Source organism: Podarcis raffonei, chromosome 7 (assembly GCF_027172205.1).
Source record: "Podarcis raffonei isolate rPodRaf1 chromosome 7, rPodRaf1.pri, whole genome shotgun sequence".
Taxonomy (NCBI): domain Eukaryota; kingdom Metazoa; phylum Chordata; class Lepidosauria; order Squamata; family Lacertidae; genus Podarcis; species Podarcis raffonei.
This window is the reverse complement of record NC_070608.1, coordinates 79,266,343-79,287,468: the sequence shown is the minus strand read 5'-3', so window position 1 is coordinate 79,287,468 and position 21,126 is coordinate 79,266,343. Positions and strand designations below refer to the sequence as shown.

Here is a 21,126-nt window from a genome sequence, read left to right as displayed (position 1 = left end):
CTGTGTGCTGAAGCTGGTGGTTGATGGAAGGGAGGGAGGACTGAGGGAGGCATGGTCTGTAGGACTCATACAAGGCTTCATAAGTCATGAAGCTGTTTGAGAAAGGTCCACATGTGTCTAGTGTGTGTACAATGGTTCTTAGATGTCTGCGGTAATATTAGCTTTAGAGGAGGAAGTAGATGGCACTATCAATGCACATGCTGCCTCACAGGAATAATAAGTTGGCAACAGTAGTACAGCATTTCAGTATGTCAGCTGCAGCCCCATTTGCTGAGCGGTTATTTTTTTAAAAAAAACAAACAAAAACAAAACATAAACTGTATCTTGAAGCATTAGATGCTGATTATCAGGTCCTGATATTACCATATTGGCCTGAATATAAGCCTTACTTTTTAAAAGGGCGGCTTAAATTCACGACCTTACAAAAACTGGCTTTTACGATATCTCTGCTGAAACAGACATATGGTAAAACAGAATGGGTGTGAGTGCCTGCGGAATTTTAAGGGAGTGGCTTGTATTCGGGTATTGTCTCCGCCCCCTTGTATGTCTTATATCCGGGTGCGGCATATATTTGGGCCTGTACGGTACTTACTTATTTTATCTTCTTTAAACAATTTACATGCCGCTTAACTGCAAAGCAGTGTACAGAAAACTATGGATTTCATTGATCCAAACAGGTTCTGAAGACTCCCTTCTCCCTTATTCTTCTAAATGCTATGAATTAATGTGCCAGGCATTCTGTTCTCTCCTGTGTGAAGCTGGAACTGGGAGTCTAGTTTACCTCATTTACAGTTTTATACAATAGAACACTCTTTTTCATTTAGAACAGTACCCCAAAAAAGGAATCTTCTTAAGAACAAAAGACTTTGCTAAGGTTTAGAATTCTTTCCTTCTCCTGGGTGCCTGGTAAGGAAATAGCGTGGATTTCATTGAAGATCCATTTCTGAAGCATTTCAGCGCCTCATTTTCTGTTTGCCAAGGTGATTCAAGAAGCTTTGATATGCAGCTACCGATTCAGCTTTTATGCAGCTCATAGAGACAGCAGGAATCAGGAGTTTTGTTGGGGGGAGAGGGCAGGCAGAAACGGCTTTGCATGAATTGCGTTCCTGACTACAATGATAGCCTGGCCGATTAGAGTTGTTTTACTACTCACTAATTGATTTTAGGCTATTATATGACATACCGTAATCTGCACACACATCAATTACTGGGCTATGCATATAAAATTTTGCAGACCAAAGATGCTTCTGCTCAGGATGTGCTGCTTTTTGCTGCCAAGTGTACTCAAACACAAGCGCCAGTTTTGCTTTTCCTAGCAATCTGAAAACTTCAAAAGGTGAAAAGAAGCATTCCTTCACACACATGTGAAGTGCAAAATATTCTGGAAAAGGATGCTAGCCACAGCTAGTGCTTTGCTGTCTTGAATCTTCAGCCAGGGTGCTGGAATTTAATATTGGCAGCTTTGCTGTGGGAAAGAAATGTGTCACACATGTATATTTAAGTTCTTCATACAAATAAACTAGGATAAACTTCATATCTGTAAAACAAGCTCTTCCTTCTTGTCATGCAACCATGATTTAACTATCAGATAAAGTTGAACCTCGGTTTTCGAACGTAATCAGGTCCGGAAGACCATTCGACTTCCGAAATGTTCAAAAACTGAAAACTCAATATGGAAGCATTACTACAATAGGGAAACTCAAAACAGAAGCTGTGTGGCACATTCAGCTTCCAAAAAGCATTCAAAAACCAAAGCAGTTACTTCAGGTTTTCAGCTTTCGAAAACCGAAACGTTCAACTTCCGAGGTGCTTGAAAATCGAGGTTCCACTGTACTGCTTAATGCAGAAGTTATTTCAAGTGCTAACTAATGCTTTTACACCTGCAGATCTGGGGTCATGTCTTCAGACCTGCCAGCGATACATGCATGGTGGGACTGCGTACCATGTCTCCCTACCCTCCGCTCACATTCATCGTCACATCTACATGTGATGTTTATGAGTACAGTGGTACCTCTAGATGCAAACGGGATCCGTTCCGGAGCCCCGTTTGCATCTAGAAGCAAATGTAACCCGTGTCCGTGCATCTGTATGTGTCATGTTTCGGCGCTTCTGCGCATGCGTGTGACATTTTGAGCGTCTGCACATGTGCAAGCGGCAAAACCCGGAAGTAACGCACTCCGTTACTTCCAGGTTGCCCCGGAGCGCAACTCAAATGCGCTCATCCTAAAGCACATTCAACCCAAGGTACGACTGTATATTGAAACGAGTTATCCCTCAAAATTTGGGTCCAGGTGAGATATAAAGCTCATGTATTGGGTCATGTAAGTGTAGGGACGTTGAGTGTGCCATACTTAAATACGGAGTCAAGGCAGATTATAACCTAGAGGGGACATGAAGTTATGATGTTGACAAAACAAAGCTGTTAACATTTTCACCAAATTATTCCAATTGAGACTAATGTTCAGCAGGGGCTGCAGTTCATTGGTGGAGCATCTGTTTTGCTTACGAAAGGTCCTTGGTTCATTTGCCAGAATCTCCAAGGAGGGCTGGGAATTTCCCCTGCCTGAAACTCTGGACAGCTACTGCCAGTCTGTGTTGACAATGCCATGCTAGATGGACCAAACTCGGAAGCTTCTGGTGTTCCTGTGGGAGTAAGTATTAGGCTTTGCCAATTTACCTTAGTTTATCTGTATGAAAAATTTAAATAAAGCCCTACAGAAACACTTGCCATTTTACATAAAAAGGAATATGCAGCATTTTGTTTCAGCTAAGTTACTCCTCTGCCTTCCAACCCACATGGCGATTTTTTAAAAAATTCTGGGAATAACCGTAAATATTGGCTGTATCAAAAACAGTATCATATCGAAGGTTAAGAAAGTATAAACAATGAAAACCAAACAAAGGCAACACTGACACCTGTACCCAGTGATCAGTAGAGTTAAAGTCAATCAAACCGTTTTAACACACATCAACAAAAGGAATTGCCATCTCTATAATTCAAGCTGCGTAGTCATTCATTAATGAAACTCTACATTTAAGTTGTAAAAATAATCAAACAAAATCTCCACAAAAGCACACAACTCCCCCCCCGCCATCCCGATATATTAGTTCCTGCAGAGACTGTGGCAGGCAGACAAGATAGCTTACCTTCATTGAGACAATTCAAGGTCCAGCACATCAAGTATATCTTCTTACGCTGCTTATTTATTTATTAGATTTATATGCTTCCCTTCCTCAAAAGATCTCAGGGCGGTTCACCTCTGTTTTCCAGAGGTTCTCCTTTTATACCCACACTGTGCACGAAGACCCCTTTGGCTTTGCAAGGCCCAAAGTCTGAGCCTCTGGCTTAACTGCTAAGTACCTGTTGCCACTACTATGGCTGAATTTGAGAGAATGACAGACATATATCTCACATGAGCATGAAGTAAGTACAGGCTTTCCTTAAAGGCAAAGGATTCTGAAATTTAATTCTTACAACCTGAAGGATGTATGATGTGGCTCTGTTAATGTGGGTTTTCCCCCCTTCAGAATGTTGTTTCTATAAAAACAAAGATGGCAAACCTTGCTATCAATTTCACTGCTCCCTAGAGCAGACTGAATCACGTACAGCAATGCATCCGTAAGTCCATCACACTCTCTCATTCTTCTGCGGGCTTCTTCTCCAGCAGAGCTGACATTCCTAGGATAAAGCAACAGTGGTCACCATCTTTTCATTCCACTACTCATTCCTGGCAATGGATATGCTACAGTTTTGTTTTTTTAAAAAAAGATCATTGGCTGTGATAGGCTTATATATGTGAATGAATCTCCCCTATGCTCTTTTCAAAAGAAAAACACACACGTTATGATCTTTTATCATGATCTCAGAGAACTTTTAAAATTGGGTTAACAGACAAGGTAGAGCTTTGGGAAGGGAACACAAGTCTTGTTTAAAATAAAAATGCTTTTACCATTCTTACGTCAAAGCCATCCCTTCACCAACCCCACCCCTGATGAAAAGCACAATGTGTAACACATACAAGTGTTCAAGAACGGTAGCATTTTCCCTGCATCTCTTCTCATTTCTAGCTTTGGAACAGTTATTCACCTGAAAGTGGTTATGCTCTAAAAACTCCTGGGTGCCATCTAATTGCCTTGAAAAGTATCAGTGTTGCTGCTCTGCTTTTATGTTCAAATACCATCAATAAAACTCAGCCTAGTAGATACCACTTTAAAATCTAAGTGCCAGAATCAAGGAGAAATATGGCACACTCAAATTAGCACTAAATGACAACAGAGAATATAAGTCTAGGATTCCATTTTTGTGGCTGTTTGTCTCCACAAGTCCCCGTTATGCAGGCCAACGTTCTTCCTCCAGCTCGCTGACCCAAAGTCCTTGATGGAGGCCCTCCACTGCCACGAGGTGAGGAGGCTGGGCCCTGGATTCCCTCCCCCCTTACCTCCATGGTTTTCATCCCAACCAATGCTCCAGTAGTCAGCAAGTCCTACTCTATGATTCTTCATTAGCAACACGGCAACAATTGAGATGGCAGATGAATATTGCTCCCAGAGTTGACTTACCTGTCAGCACTAAGAGCAGTTCAGCAGAGATTGTGTCCTGGAATGTACTCCAGAATCTTCGGGGCACAATCTAAGATACACACTCGTTTGTTGGAGTGAACTGGCTAAGACACATTGGCCCTGCCCTTCATTTGTTTGAGAACATGGCCCTAGGATTCATGATCCCACAGCTTGGAAGGACCATGAAGCACAGCTATTATGAATGAAGCAGGGTTTGCAGCAAAGAGCTGCAAGTACTGGAAGGGGGAAGGCAAGAAAGAGCAAAGCATTTTACTATACCTTTATGAATGAAAACATTTATGCAATGTGACCTTCAATATTTTGTAGAGAATTAAAACCAGGGTTCTCTCTTTTCTGACACCAGCCCATAATACCATGTCCTCCAGTTTTTAGAGCAATTTTCAGAGTAACTAACCCAGGCTACAAGGATTACAACTGGGTCATTCCATATCAAGTGATGCAACTTTTTTTTTACCTCATGTCATCCCATTTTCTTAATATTCTGTACATTTGTTGAATGATCAAAACTAAGTTTGAATCCAAACTTTTTTTTATCTTATCATGTTTGTGAGTTATGAAGGTCTGAAATTTCAAAAAAATTGTATTGATTATGTAATATTTCTAAAAGCTACCTGCAAAATTTCATATTGGGATCTCAATGGGATCACATATTTTGTACATACAGTTTTGTTTTGCAGCTATGCAATTTGTATTCATATTGTATTGGTCCATTAGCTGCAATTGCATTAGCCCATTAGCTGCAAACAATAAAATCAATCAAGTCATTCAACAAGTGTACAAAATATTAAGAAAATTGGATGACATGAGGTAGAAAAGTTTGACCACTTGCTTTGGAATGACCCAACTTGGTTTTAAAGAAATCGCTTTCTTGATAAATCTCTTGCCCAGTGCTTTATTCAGTGTAAACTTACATCAAAGTAGAAAAATGGTGTTGGATTTTAGAACCAGGAAATATATACAGAAATGACTAACAAACATGTCTACACCAGGAGTCAAGTTTTCTGTTTTGGAATCTTGAGGATCAGCAATAGGAAAACAAAAGAGTGCAACAAAAATGCATCTTAAGGGAAATGGGCTGACCAGGAAAATATTTTCATGTGCCACCTGAGCTAGAGTAATGGGTACCAAGCAAAGAACAGTGCATTTCAGTTTCTGGAACAAAATATCCCATAGTTCTGTCACTTCAGGTAATTGTTACAGCAGGTTTCCTAACAGTAATTGTTGCATAATTACAGAACAAGGGTGTATGCGAAATAGTTCTATATTTTCAACTGGTTGTAGCCACTTGAGGAGAGGAGAGAAGCCTATGCTCAGAATTATTATACTCTGAACTTTCATTTCAAAAGTAAGCATTTTTCCTGTGAGAGAAAGCGTGGAGGCAGGATCCTACCTAACTGGAGAGGGGGAACAGAAGCAGCAAACCTCACACTTTCACGAGTGCAGAGATAATAATAATAATTTATTATTTATACCCCGCCCATCTGGCTGGGTTCCCCCAGCCACTCTGGACGGCTTCCAACAGAATATTAAAATACAATAGTCTATTAAACATTAAAAGCTTCCCTAAACATGGCTGCCTTCAGATGTCTTCTAAATGTCTGGTAGTTGTTTATCTCCTTGACATCTGGTGGAAGGGCATTCCACAGGGTGGGTGCCACTACTGAGAAGGCCCTCTGCCTGGTTCCCTGTAACTTGGCTTCTCGCAGCAAGGGAACCGCAAAAAGGCCCTCGGCGCTGGACCTCAGTGTCCGGGCAGAAGGATGGGGGTGGAGACGCTCCTTCAGGAGACACTGGTTTAAACTGACAAAAGCACAAGGCACTTGTTTTTAAATGTTTTAAGATTAAATATTATTCCATTAATATCCAGGACCAATAAATAGGGCATTTTAGCTATTTCGCACCAATTCCCCTGCCTCATGCTGGGTTCACCCTGGGAGTGTTTCACACAAACTTTCTTACCGTGGGTGTGCTTTGAAACAATAGCATGGTACCAGGCAGAACAGGAAGCCAGTAAGCACATTCATTCATTCATACCCAGCCTTCTTGGGGAGAAGTAAATAATAATAATAATAATAATAATAATAATAATAATAATAATTTTTATTTATACCCCTCCATCCCCAGCCAAGGCCGGGCTCAAGGCGGCTAACAAGCAATAATAAAAACAAGTTGAATGAATACAACTTAAAAACAAGATTAAAATACAACATTAAAATATTGAAACATTAAAATATTAAAATGCAGCCTCATCACAGGAGGAGAAAGGAAAAAGAAAAAAGAAAGACGGGAAGGGAATCAAATTGGCTCCAAGCCAAAGGCCAGGCGGAACAACTCTGTCTTACAGGCCCTGCGAAAAGAAATCAGATCCTGCAAGGCCCTGGGAATGAGGCAGAGCGTTCCACCAGCCCGGAGCCAGTGTTGAGAAGGCCCTGGCTCTGGTTGAAGTTAATCTAACTTCCTTAGGGCCCGGGACCACTAGGGTGTTGCTATTTATGGACCTTGAGGCTCTCCGTGGGGCATACCGGGAGCACATTTATCCTGCATTCACATACACACAACCTTGTCTGGGCACGTGTCCCAAACATACAGTGCAACTTTTCAGCAACCAATATCTGTGTAAGTAAGAGGAGGGCTTCACATGTTCTACAAGACCAGGGTATGTAAAGTATGGGGAAGCTGAGCTAAAATATAAAGAAAGATGAGAATGGGACAGGGGCGTGCACAGTATTATCTTCCATTTTAAGAAGAAGAAAAAGCAATGAAAAATAAAACAGAACACATTTGATTTTGATCAAAAAGAGAAGCATATGCTTAATCCTCTCCTATTTAAATAAATTAGGCTGATGAGTACTTAATTTTGTTTGGATTTTCCAATAACATAGTTTGTTAAAAAAAAAGATAGTTGCAATTGGTTTCGATTGTTTTGAAGGGGGGAAAGATTGTGACAGCATCAACTAGTTTTCTTAAAAGAGTCATTACTGTATTATTTTTAGAACACAAACTTTAACTAGATATCGATAAATTATGTCTTTGCTTTGTAAAACTGTTAATACTCAAATACATTTTCATCCACCCCATCTCTTTTTCTAGTCATTTGAGTGCTCTATCAAGAAGAAGAAAGTTAATCAGATGTAATCTAAGTAAATCTCTGAAACTGTGTTAATATTTATTACACTTTCTTCTGATTATTTCCAATCAGGTACAATTCAACCATTCTGATTAGCTTTCTCTGCAGTAACAGCTTGATTGTCTTTGCATGTGTTATTCATGCTGAAATTCAGTTCTGTAAGTTAATACTGAAATTTCGGTATTATAAGTAGCAATTATATTTACATAAGATAATCGAGTATAGTACATTGGCTTAGGTATATTGACCTTTCATGAAGGTGGAGACAGGGAGCATTCATAGGCTGCACACATTCTGATTCTTCACACCAACAAGAGTGGGTGGGAAGAAAGAGGGATAGAGGAAATTGACAGAAGGCTTTCCTGAATGGCAAGTCATGCCACCTGTATGGTTTTCAAAATGGAGGCCGCTGCCAGGCAGAATTATTTCACATGGCTGCTATGTTTATTCACCAGCAATCGGCCCCAGTACCGCAAGGCTAAAACTTGAACTTTCTTAATTCTTCAAGTCAAGAGAAGGATATAATGTACATCACAACAATAAATATATATATATCAGTAAAGAAATGTGCAGTTCATCCAACCTGCCGTATTTTTCGCTCCATAAGATGCACGTTTTTCCTCCTAAAAAGTAAGGGGAAATGTTGAGTGCGTCTTATGGAGCGAATGGCGCTGCTCAGAGGGAGAGCTGCACAGCGCCCCTTCAGCGAAGCGCCTCTCCTGTAAAGCAGGAGGAGGAACGGAGCCCCGCTTGCTGTCCTAGCTTCTTCCCGCTGCCCGGGAGAGGCTGCGCATGGCTATCCCAGAAGCCAGGACAGCAAGAAGCTATCCCAGAAGCCAGAGCCCTCTTGCTGTTCTGGCTTCTGGGATTCAGAATATTTTTTTTCTTGTTTTCCTCCTCCAAAAACTAGGTGCGCCTTATGGCCTGGTGCGTCTTGTAGAGTGAAAAATACAGCATTTTATGTGAGAGAAGACTGAAGTTTATGGAAGATGAAACAGAAAGCCAAAACTAGATAGCCAGATGTATTGAAATTAAGACAACAGCTGCATTGACTTGAGGGGTATAGAGCTAGGTTGTCAGTATATCCACTTTCCTCATGCCCATCACCCTTCTCCAATCTGCGCCAGAGGGTTGGGGGAACCCCTATAACAGATGGGGTGAGGTCTGGGTGGGGGGGAGGATAGAGGAGGGCATTCTGTAATGCTAGCAGAAATCATTTGTGCTGATGGAATTACTTAAGTAAGTGCTATGTTGAGTACAGCCCATCATTTAAAGCTCATTCATAAAACATGACACTTCACCCTTCGTTTCAGTTAGAACTCTCAAGACAGCTTGCAGTTCTAAAAAAATAATAATAACTTATTCAAAACACATTGATAAGAAATAAATAATAGAAATACTGGCTTTCTGCTGTGCTGAAATGAAAACTTACATCATGTTTTTCTTACGGAGCAAATATCTGGGACCTTAATAAATCTCTTGATAAGAAGTACCCTACTTTCCCTTTTTGCGATTATTATTAGAACCTTTAAATACTGGTTTAAGGCATCCTGTCTTTGAAAGACCAGGCTACCTAAAATGTGTCCCTTTGAGCAAATGAAAGCTGGGTCTTAATGAAAAGGCTCAATTCCATTCCAAAGACTTCTACACCAAATGCAATGTTATGGTTGTTCCTTAAGAGTTTTTCCTAGCTGCATTGTTTTATTGCCCAACCTTTTCTGAGACTTGAACTCAATTTTTAGACCCACTCCTTAAAGGGGAAGCAAACTGGTCAGATATGCAGACAATTTACATCTTGTTAGCTTCTCATACTACAGCAACTTTTCTGGTCATGGCAAGATTTACTTTGCCAGCTACAGACCTCGAGCCAATTTTTTTTACTCATTCATAATGTGCTAAAAATGGTTTAATGTTATTGTGAATATTATTTTTGCAACCATTGTTAACTGCTTGCCTTCTGTTGTAAGATTTTTTTGCACTGCAACCTGGTGCACTCACTGCATTGAGCAGCAAATAATTGCAAATGAATTAAAAACGCAATAAAGTAAAATAGAATGTTTTGCACAAATGCAGTCCTTAGGGAGATTCCTGACACAGTTCATACAAATTTCAGGAATCTATTGAGGCTTCTTCCCGCCATTGTTACAAATATTCAGCACGACATATTTCATTTATGTTAAAAGTATGCCATAAGAACTCAACATGGCCTCTAAAATCTTTCCCATCCCAGGCCCAAATTTTACGGTAAAGGCATATAATGCTAGCAGACATGTCCTAGCTATACAAAATAACATTGTCTCCAGACTAATGCAAAATGACCAGAGCATCAACTAAAATTAGCTGTTAAAACGAAATATCCAGCATGCGAGAAAAAAACTGCTTGCAGCTGCTCTACTGCTTCCTGGTCTTTTTCATAATCCTGTGGTACACTGAGCTAAGAGAAGGTTTGGCATGGGGTGTTGACTGAACCTTTGCCCATAGTTAAGCTCCCCGCTTGCTTACCATGATCTGTAGCCAAGGTTTCTTCTCTTCATTAAATATATATATATATATTTACAAATTTATGTCATTAGCTTGGTTAATTCACATTAAGTATTTTAGTGTTTGACAACTGAGCCATTCCTGAAAGTGCTAATCTAATCTAATCTAATCTACAACATTTCAGCTCTGTGAAACTGTTTCTGTCTCTGGAAAGAAATGGGAAAAGTTCAGCAATATCCCATCAGCTCTTACCACTGAACATACAGCTTGAGGAGATTTTGTAGTCTATGACACCTGGAGGCTACTACATTGCTTAGCCATCCTCTAGAATGTCTAGAACATTTAGGGATGCTTAACATTTGCCTTTTGGTGCAAAAACAATGGAAAGTGGTAGAGAGCTAGGAGGTTGCTTTCTAAGTAGAAGAAATAGAATACACATATTAATTAGATCAAATTCTGCAAGCTCCATAAACCTCACAAAATGGAGCTTTGGAACTTTTTGCAGGCCAGAAGCTATTAGTTACAGCCAATATCCAATCAGTTTGCAGTTCCAAAGTTCAACAAGACTTTAAAAGGACAGTAATCAAGGTTAGGATCTACATTCTGCAAAGTGCCCTGGAATCCAACTGACTGTGAATTTCTAGAAGGAAGCAGTCCTAAATAGCCTCCCACCCAGATATGGCTATGAGAGGGTCCTGGCTGGTTTCTTTGCAGCACCAGTGAAAATCAAATATTTTGCTTCATGGCAATGAAAGTAATTACATTTACCATATTCCCTATCACATTTTTTCAAGCAGATAAGTACTCTTATCATCTCACTGTGGAGGCAAAGAATCATATACAATTTGGTGTTGAAGAAGTAAGTCTGGCAAGCTCAGTAACATATTTTGAGTCCTGCCAGGGAGTCTGTTGTGCAGTGAAGACACCTTCCAAATATAATTTGAGAACTCCTACACCATGAAAGCATCCACCATGTTGGAAAAGTGAGCCCCTACAAAGCCTGCTGATTACAAAATATCTGACCAGAAATGTATGGACACACAGTCTGTATGTTGTTTTAATATTGTATCATAATAAGATGGAGTGAGACAATTCAACACACAATACATCAAACCTTCACTTTACCACTTGAAAACAATCTGATTCGGTTAGGACTTCCAAATGAGTGTAACGTCTTCCACCCAGAACAACAGGAGCGTCACATCTACAGTACCATTTCAGTATACTGTGTTTCAGTAAACTCCAAATCAACGGCTTGACCTTTATGAGAGCATGATGGCTCTATGCAGGGAAGTAGTGCAACAAGCAGTTGCTGCTTTGTGAAAAGAGAGCATTGGCATATTGTACCGACCACCAGTGGGTGATACAGCTGTAGATGCTCAGAATGTAGAATAAGGCATTATGGTTACTAAATGGTTGTCTCCCCCAAAAATGATGCTGCGACAGGATGACAGCTGCATAAATTAAGGACCGCAACAGTTCCAGCTCCTTGTACCTGAAATGCATTATCACCCTGAGAACAGGGAGAACGCAGAAGATTCAGAGATGTTTACAACTAGCAAGGAACCTGGTATTTCTAATAGCTCACAGCCCAATATGGCTGATAGATCACTGCCACTTCACCAACTACACCTGCGTGTCCTCCAAGCCCATAGAACAAGCTTTTTAGTTCAAATCAATTCCTTAACGGCTGGCTTCAGAATAAATACAACTTTTGAAGACATGTACAGGTTTGTGCTACCATATTGTTACGCTGTCTTTCTTGGTGTCCCAGGATCAAATGGCTTTGCAATGCACCACCAAGGATACCACAAATCTGGAAGTTTTTGATGTGGTTTTAGCTGATCTTCAAAACTAGTACGGATTTGATAACTTTCTGATATCTGGAAATCGAGCTCATCATGTTATATTTTGGGGACCATATTGCCTCGTGTACGTGTTTTGATGCTGTTTACAACACTAATCAGGACACGGGTGGCGCTGTGGGTTAAACCACAGAGCCTAGGACTTGCCGATCAGAAGGTCGGCGGTTCGAATCCCTGCAACGGGGTGAGCTTCCGTTGCTCGGTCCCTGCTCCTGCCAACCTAGCAGTTTGAAAGCACACCAAAAGTGCAAGTAGATAAATAGGTACCGCTCTGGCGGGAAGGTAAACGGTGTTTCTGTGCGCTGCTCTGGTTCGCCAGAAGTGGCTTAGTTCTGCTGGCCACATGACCCGGAAGCTGTACGCTGGCTCCCTCGGCCAATAAAGCGAGATGAGCGCCGCAACCCCAGAGTCGATCATGACTGGACCTAATGGTCAGGGGTCCCTTTACCTTTACAACACTAATACCTCTTACTTGATCCCTGTCTAAACATCGCTACAGACATTCAAGGCTTGAGTTCGTTATTTCCGTCTCATTTTCAGGGACCTGTTAAAACTGATGAAAATATTTCAGGAACCATAAAATTCTCCTTGGTTATTTATATGTTGTCTTTTTTGAGAACAAGACAGGTTAAAAGTTCAGTAAAGTGATATAACATGTCACAGAAATTATTGCTTCTGCAGATTTTCAGAAGCACACTTCACTTGACAACTAGAATAAAAGCATGAGAACAAGAGCAGCTGAGGATAACCAAGGCTCAACATATAGCCAAGTAATTAGGTTGATGTCAAGAATATTTAGTTTCAGATGACTTCTATATTGCCACAATAAATCTATTAGTCTTTAAGGTACCACCAGAGTCCTCGTTGTTTTTGCTTCAACAGACTAACATGGTCACCCCTGTGGGAATGAATATACTACACTACGGCATCTTACATTACAGATTTTGTATGTAATACACATCCGTTAGAGAGAATGAATATGGATCATTTTGCAGGAGCAGAAGGGGAGAAAGCCCCACATATTGGCTATTTTTGTTTTCACCTGAAATCCATGTCTGAATTAAGTGCAAACAACCTCATAAGGACAGAACTACAGTTGCATCTTGTTTTGCAACCAGGATCCGTTCCGGAGCCCCGGCCGCTAGCCGAAAAGGATGCAGGGCCAAGTGCCATGTCTGCGCATGCGCGCAGAGTGCTTTGCGCTTCTGCGCATGTGCAATTTAGCGCTTCTGTGCATGCATGAGCGGCAAACCTGGAAGTAACCTGTTCTGGTACTTCCGGGTTTGTTGCAGACGTTCGCCAGAAGGGACGCTGAACGAGGCAGACGTTTGTACTGTGTCTTAGAGAATGCAGGTACAAATTCTGCAAGCATCTCTGTAGCAACATGGAGAGAAACTCATTTTTTTTTTAAGAAAAAAGAAAAGATCAAAGTTTAGTTTCTCTTACAAAACATTTTCCAATGACCCTAAGTTCAGACTCTGCAGTGAGCTATCAGTTAAGAATCCCAATTCTTTATTCATTAGTGTCTAGGCTAGTGTTTCCTTTGGTAAGCGCAGAGAAACATAAAATAGTGTCCCATTGAGACAACGATCACTGTTTGGCTTAGTATGTTGTCTCAACCTCAGCTTGTGGTTTACCTCTCCCAGACAAACTAAGATCTGTAAAGCATAGGACAAATCTTTGCTACAAATCATGGACGGCCTGCAGAAAGCTAAGGCATGAGCCCAGTTTCATATAATAGAATCATGAACCCAAAGCATGGCTTAATAAAGCATGGCAACAAAGCAATCCAAGGGCATCAAACAGGCCACAATCTCTTTTCTGGGATACTGTGCATGTTTTCTCACTTGTGCTAAGTCATGCTTTGGCCTAGTATTAGGTAGACACTAGATCAGAGTGGGGCAGGTGTGCAGGTGGGATTAGGGAGAAAAGTAATAGCTGATTTTTAAATTTTCCTTCTGGAAATGTTCCATTTGTGTTGCTAATCCTATCTACTTTCCTGCTTCTAAGAAAGCATTGAATTTTAGTTGGCATTTATTAACTTCAGAATAAGAGTGCTAAGTGCATAATATATTTTGCTGCTGGCTTAAAGCCTGTTAGTAAGAAATCCAATATTTTCAGCTATGGATGACAATACTAAAAGAATCTAAATAACTATAATTGAATTTAAAAGCAGTGAGCAGCAGAGATGCAAGGGCAATAAAAATTAAATAACTGAAAGTTGCCAGAATATAAGTAATTTCATAATTGGGCCTATTTTAAAGCATTTTATATGGATTTGCCCCTTGGGCTGTGTATAAAGTAGGGGCTTTGGATGAGAGGTGCTCTATACATTTTTGGAAAACAAATAAAAAGAATAAACATGCAATGAAAATGGTAATTCCATTCACAGCACATCTTAAAATGTAAAGCACTTGTTAAAGTGCATTTGTTTTAGCCACGGTGGTGTTAAAATTCATTTATTTTTACTTCTAACAAAACCAAAACTCTCTCCCTTTCACCATATTCCCCTCCTTTCCCCCAACAAAATCTGAGCCCACAATATCATTGGAAGATAAAATACAGTATACAGTAGACCCGCAACTTGCAAGCCTTTAACTTGTGTGCATTCAGCTTTATTCAGCTGGTAACATTAAAAAAAAATTTTTAAGAGAGCAGAAAGTGGTCGGGCGTCCGTGGGGATAACTTTAGCAATCCCACTCACCCTTGTACCCAATGTGTTTTAACTATACAGTCGTACCTTGGTAGCCAAACATAATCCATTCCAGAAGTCCATTCGACTTCCAAAACGTTCGATAACCAAGGTGTGGCTTCCAATTAGCTGCAGGAGCTTCCTGCAGCCAATCGGAAGTTGTGCTGGACATTCGGCTTCTGAAATTCATTTGAAAAATGGAGCACTCACTTCTGGTTTTCAATCATTTGGGAGCTGAAATGTTTGGCAACTAAGCCGTTCAAGATCCAAGGTATGACTGTACGTGATTTTGGCTTTAGGTGCTATCCTCTGAACACAACCCAGTGTAAATTGTGGGTATGCTGTACAGTAATCTATGTGAAGCTATGAGTTGGACCTCTTTTTCTTTTCAGCCATATGATGCTAAAAGTCAGTGTGACATCTCCACAGAGGTAACTCGCAAATATTCAGTGTCTTCACGGATCTAAGCTAAGAAGATAATGGACCTGGCACATTGGAAACCAAGTGCCTGTTCATTCATCTCACTCTTAAAAAAGAATCAAGAAAAGGGTAAATTTGGAGACCAGGCAAGAAGAACACAGTTTAAAGGAAGCATCAAGGAGCAGCAGTATGTGACAAAGGGTGGTATCTAATAGTTCTGCTACTGCAAGGACTTTCAGCTATGCAATGAAACTTCCCTGCCCTCCACTATTCCTGCAGACCCCCTAAATCTTTTTCTGGGCGGTTGGGGGAAGCCCCAGAGTGGTTTTAGGGGTCATGTGGGGAAAGAAGAAGGCAGTGGAATTCCACTGTGCCATTAAAAGTGCTTGCACTAATGGAACTATTTTGTTGGTTTAATAGTCTTTATAAAAGAATACTGATTTAATGTGCTTAGATTCAGTTAAGATACAGTATACCACTGACTTGAATCCAAAGCACTGTGAATGGAATTCTGTGCATGCAACAGAGCTTTGGGGCTCCCTTCCTGCCACAACCCCCCAAACCCCTCCATAGTATGGGGGGGGGCCTTCAGCCAGAGAGGAACTCAGCAGAAACTAGCATCCCTCCTCCCCCTGAATATCAGCAAGCAGAAGTGATATCTGTTCACAACAAGGGGCACTTGGAATACAAATTAAAATGCAGTAATTGCTAATCCTTATGAAAGGCATAACTTTGGGTCACCTTAAAGAACAAGTAGAATCAAGTAGTACAGCTTTTCCTGGACTGTATTGCTTCAGATTACACTGCACACACATATTTGTACTTGTGTGTGTAAATAAGGGAGTTCGAATTGCACACACAAATAGTTTTGCCAAACCGGCTGTAGCCATCGTTGCCTAACTTAAAGACAGACCGATTTTGAATGAACTATACAGGAAGTTGCAACACTATACAGCTCACTCCATCTTTTCCTGATGGGCAACTTCTGTCAAGCATGCATGAAAATATTCCTGGTGCAGGCTTTTGAAGATGGTAGCCTAAAGCTATAATCCAGGGAGGTTCAGCTAAGGGCTTGAGCTTGCTCGGCAGGGCTTCAACTATTTTGGTCTTTGAGCAGCAGCGTCCCTGTGCATCACAAACTGTTGTCGATTTCTCTGCAGATATAATGCAAATGTTTTGGAATCTGAAAAAGGTATTTACCATATAGAATCGGGGGCTTCTGTTCTTTAAACAAACAAACAAACAAAAAACCCAGAGAAGGGAAAAACCTTGGTGCTTGTTATTCCTGTGGCTTCCTGGATTGTGGCCTAAATCTTGAAATGCATTTGAAATCAATGAGCTTAACAACCCACTGAGAAAAAGTCTCTAAAGTGTTTTATTTAGAAGCCACACACAATAGAGATTTGAAAGGGCAAAAAAGGGCCCACAGCATTGGCATTCGCCAAAAATCAAAACCTGCAGACACTAGTTTGCTACAAAGAGCCATAACTAGAAAACAAATACAGTTCGAATCCCCGCGACGAGGTGAGCTCCCGTTGCTCGGTCCCTGCTCCTGCCAACCTAGCAGTTCAAAAGCACGTCAAAGTGCAAGTAGATAAATAGGTACCGCTCCGGCGGAAAGGTAAATGGTGTTTCCGTGTGCTGCTCTGGTTCGCCAGAAGTGGCTTAGTCACGCTGGTCACATGACCCAGAAGCTGTACGCCGGCTCCCTCGGCCAATAAAGCGAGATGAGCGCTGCAACCCCAGAGTCGGTCACGACTGGACCTAATGGTCAGGGGTCCCTTTACCTTACTATGTAAGGTCTACATTTTTAAAATGCATCAATGCAAAAGGTAGCCATTCCCACCAGATCAGGACACATATCCTAGATACCAGGTCTGAAGAAGATATGAACAACCTGAGAGGGAGGAATGAATATAGAAATCTGCCTTACACCAAATAAGAACATTGATCCATCTGACTCAGTACTGGCAGCACTTGATTGGCAGCAGCACTCCAGGGTTTAAGGCAGGGTTATTTCACAGCCCTACCTGGGATTGAACTTGCGACCTTCTGCATGCAAGGCAGATGCTCTACCATTGAGCTGTGGCCCTTCCCCAAGGGAACATGTGAACCCCAGTTAAATTGCCAGGAAAAACCAATAGCATGCAGGTATGTGGAAACCTCAACAATGCTTTTAACTCAATAGCAACATGTTGGATGCAGGATGACAACTAGTTGGGAAGCCATCTTTCAGAAGAGGACCAATACTCAAGGAACTGAAGTTATTGGCCTGGTTTGCATGCCACATTAAACCATAATTAAAATAAACTAGAGTTTCGTGTCAACACAGGCCTTTTGCTCCTCCCACCTGACTTCTACACAGTCTGGTTTACTGTGACATGTGATCCCAAGGCTTGTGGTTTGTTCCTCTCCAAACAAACCATGAGCTGTGCATGAGTATGAACTAGCAAGCTTTGTGTTCCCACTAAGCTCCAGTTCATTCTAATCATGGTTCGTTATGAGTGAGCCAGGTCATTGTCCAGCACCCTGCCTTTGTGATACTTATCTTTTTGCCATACGAACTTCACATTCATCAATTATAAAAAACAAACACTAGCACAAGATATATTTGTAATGCTGAGGAGTAAATCTAAAGTAATCTACTACTCTGCTGCCCTTCGCTCCCAGTCGCCGGCCCACTGGATGAAGTTGCACGGATTATCTAGCCAAAATCATGGGGAGGTAGCAATCTAACCGAGGTGTCTCATCCAACCTGTTTGTGAGAACAAGATTAAAGGCTTCACCCTGAATTAAGTAAATTTGCAATCTCAGTTTTGTTATTCATCTACCTGATTCCATTTACGAATCACTACGCCTAAAACATATTGACGTGATTACACTAAAATGTCACTCGTTCATAATATTTTTACTGCTTATACACCAGATCTTATACACACCTGTTCTTTTCTTGTGCAAACATTGAAGTTGATTTGCACCCAAATTCAGATACATAACAGGAATTTTAAAGCAAATGACAGCAATTTTAACCCACAGGCCTGTGCAGGTGTTTTTTTTGCAACCCACTTGGTCAAACACAAGCCAACCCATCAGCCACGGATGGTGATCTGTCAGGCACTTTTGCTGCTGCTCCATTCCATGGCAAGAATGTGGGGAATAGGATTAATCGTTGGGTTTTGTACCCACTGTTGTACCCGCAGGTTGTACTCACTGTAGACCCACAGTAGAAAACCATCAGTACCACATACTACAGCTATTGGTTCAGAGCACCTCTAAATACTTGGTTATGGCACGAACTCTACAATTCTACTATGACATTTCAATGAAAGAGTAAAAATGCTACAGACTTTTGTGGAATGGATGGAAGACTGAAGTGATAATATTGATTCTATGGGTGTAGCCGACTAAGTCGTACTCAGACTATGACTAACTTAAGTCCGTTAAGTAAGGCAGGTCTACTCTGAGTATGACTTACTTGGATACCACCCAATGTCCCTGGGAGGCTAAGGGAAGAAGAGAGAATTCAGCATAAGAACATATCCAATGCTTAAGTTATCAGAACTCACCTTAGGCACCCAGTGGCATTGCGCAGCACCTGTGATGAATGAAGCTGTATTTTGTGGTCATCCTGGAGTGGGGAGTTTTCCCATCCTGAATGAGGAATGATCACTGCATTGGTCAACACTGCAAGCGCATCCTGGATAATTGGCATTTTTAGTGCATCACAAGATGACAGATTCCAGAGAACTCCTAAAAGCAATTATCAATCAAATAAACAATTGTTGACATTACTTAACAGAAAGAAATGCTACCACACACAAGTAAATCAGCACAATCATCCTAAGAACATAAAAGGAACCAGGTGCTTCCAGAAAGCCCACAAGCAGGCCATGTAAACAACAGGCCCACCCCTGCTGTTTGCGCCCCACCCACCAGGAACAGTGGAGGTTCCATTAATGTACTGTGGCTATTTAAAAAACCCCAGAATCATCATTAGAATGTAGCTTGTTGTATTCAATGACCTATTCTTCTGCCACAGAAACTGAGGGGAGTGCAGCCAGTGAATGGTCTCCCATTCAGGCAAGGGTACTGCGCTGTATACTTTTTGAGGAGGCTCAACTAATGGAAAACGTGCAGGTGCTACAATAACTTGAACAAGCAGAGGACACAGAACTTCTTGACGGCACAGGCTAGTGCAGATATTTTTTTGCAGGGGTGGACTCTGCTATGGGAAGGGCCAGAACAGGCCACATCAGACCCAAATCCTGCTTACACTGCTTTTGCTATTCCTTTTGCCAACTACTTTTGTGGCCAAATTAATTAATTTTAATTCAATTCATTCTTTTGCTGCCTTGACACCCAGGGAGTGTTCAAGGTGCCTTAGAGCTATAAATTCTGCGATCTCACGTTATCACATGCAAAACAGGGAATAACAATAACGATAAAAGAACACTTAAAGGCTATATTTCACACTTAGAAGAATCGGGCAAGGCTGTGAAATGTATTTTGCTACAGGTTATTGTCAAACAGTTGTATTTAGGATCACCAGCTGAGGGAGACTTAAGCAGGAAAGACTCTCTCTGGAGTAATTCTGCTGATGTCATCCTTTCACAGAAATGATGGAGGTCGCCCTTTCTCAAAGAATTAAGATCACACACAACCCTAGGCAGGGGGAAAAACCATGCACACCCTCAGAAACAGAATTCCAAATTTAAAATGTCAGTTCCAGCTCTCTGTATCTGTTTATCTTTGGAAGAGAGTTCGGGCGAGTTTACTATTCAGTTGCCAATGCCAAATACATACACATGATAAGTAAGGAGTGCATAAGAATATGTTCCTCAAATTCAACTACAAAATTGTATGCTATAATGCTGAAAGTTTGCTTTTAAAAAAGCCACAAAGAAGGAAGCAAACAAACCAACAAACCAACATACATGTTTATCTCAGGGTTTTCCAAGTGTTTCAACATGGGAATTTGTTTACAAGGAGGTGTTTTGCATTCTTAAATAAACAAAGGTGAACTTTTAAAATTTACAGTTTGTCTAGATGAATTCTAATAGAAGCTTGGTCATGAATACGGACTTAACAGAAGTCCTGTATCTTTAAATACACTTTACTTGAATCCAGCTTTTCTATAGGTGACTACATATTCACCTTCCATGCAGAAATATACAGAGATGCTTTATACGAAGTCAGATCAATGGTCTATCCAGGCTTGTATTGCCTATTCGGATTGGTGGGGGTTCTCAAGGGTTTCTGACACAATATCTTTCCCAGCTTTTAACCTGGAGATGATTTTGAATGCAGAACATGTGCTCAGCACATGTGTGTACTGAGAGCTAAAATACAAAGATCCTTTTCTTCATGCAGAACGTGTCCCTGAAACCAGGTCCTGCATTCACCAAGGGCAGCTTAAGCCCCCATTCCCAGCCATGCTCTTCCGACTTATTTTTTCTCATATAAGTGAATACTATCTAGGGAGGAAAATAACATGCTGCACTTAAACGCAGCACTATGTGGTAGTAGCAAGCCTTTCCCGCCACTCCTGATGCAAGATGGCCCATTCTCCCCCAACAAGACAATGTTCTTTTTCTCTCATATATAGACTTCTCAGGTGGGTCTGCTGCAATAAATAGGCTCTCCTTCCAAAACACCTTGCTCACCATAATGATAGTAATTTTGCCACTTAAATAATGTCTATGAAAGCAGTAACAGAACATATTGTGGTATCTCCACCCTAAGGATTTGTGTGAGCTCATCTGCCCGATTTGCCGCTGCAGCCGCCCGTGCCGTAGTCGGATCATATTTCTGACCACCGGCGGCATTGTAGTTGCTTACACACTGCCGGTGCTTACGAACAAGTAATGAAACATCTAATGGAGCTATCAGAATTTAAAACAATTCCTCTTACACACTGTGTTCCTTCCGTATGAAAGCCTTTAGGCCTTAAAAGTTTCGGG

The 21,126-nt window shown here is 41.1% G+C and overlaps 1 protein-coding gene across 11 annotated transcripts in view; it reads right to left on the bottom strand.

Annotated features, from left to right (window-relative positions):
- The window catches only part of CTNND2 (catenin delta 2), a 515,372-nt gene that overhangs the window by 75,185 nt on the left and 419,061 nt on the right, over positions 1 to 21,126 (bottom strand). For all 11 annotated transcript variants that reach the window (XR_008331611.1, XM_053397153.1, XM_053397157.1 and 8 more), the window contains 2 exons: positions 18,733 to 18,916; positions 3,562 to 3,679 (listed from right to left, as the gene is read on the bottom strand). Coding sequence is in view for 10 of the 11 variants with exons in the window: in XM_053397153.1 (XP_053253128.1) it covers positions 3,562 to 3,679; positions 18,733 to 18,916 (302 nt within the window). In the remaining variant the exon portion in view is untranslated. The remainder of the gene's footprint in view (positions 1 to 3,561; positions 3,680 to 18,732; positions 18,917 to 21,126) is intronic.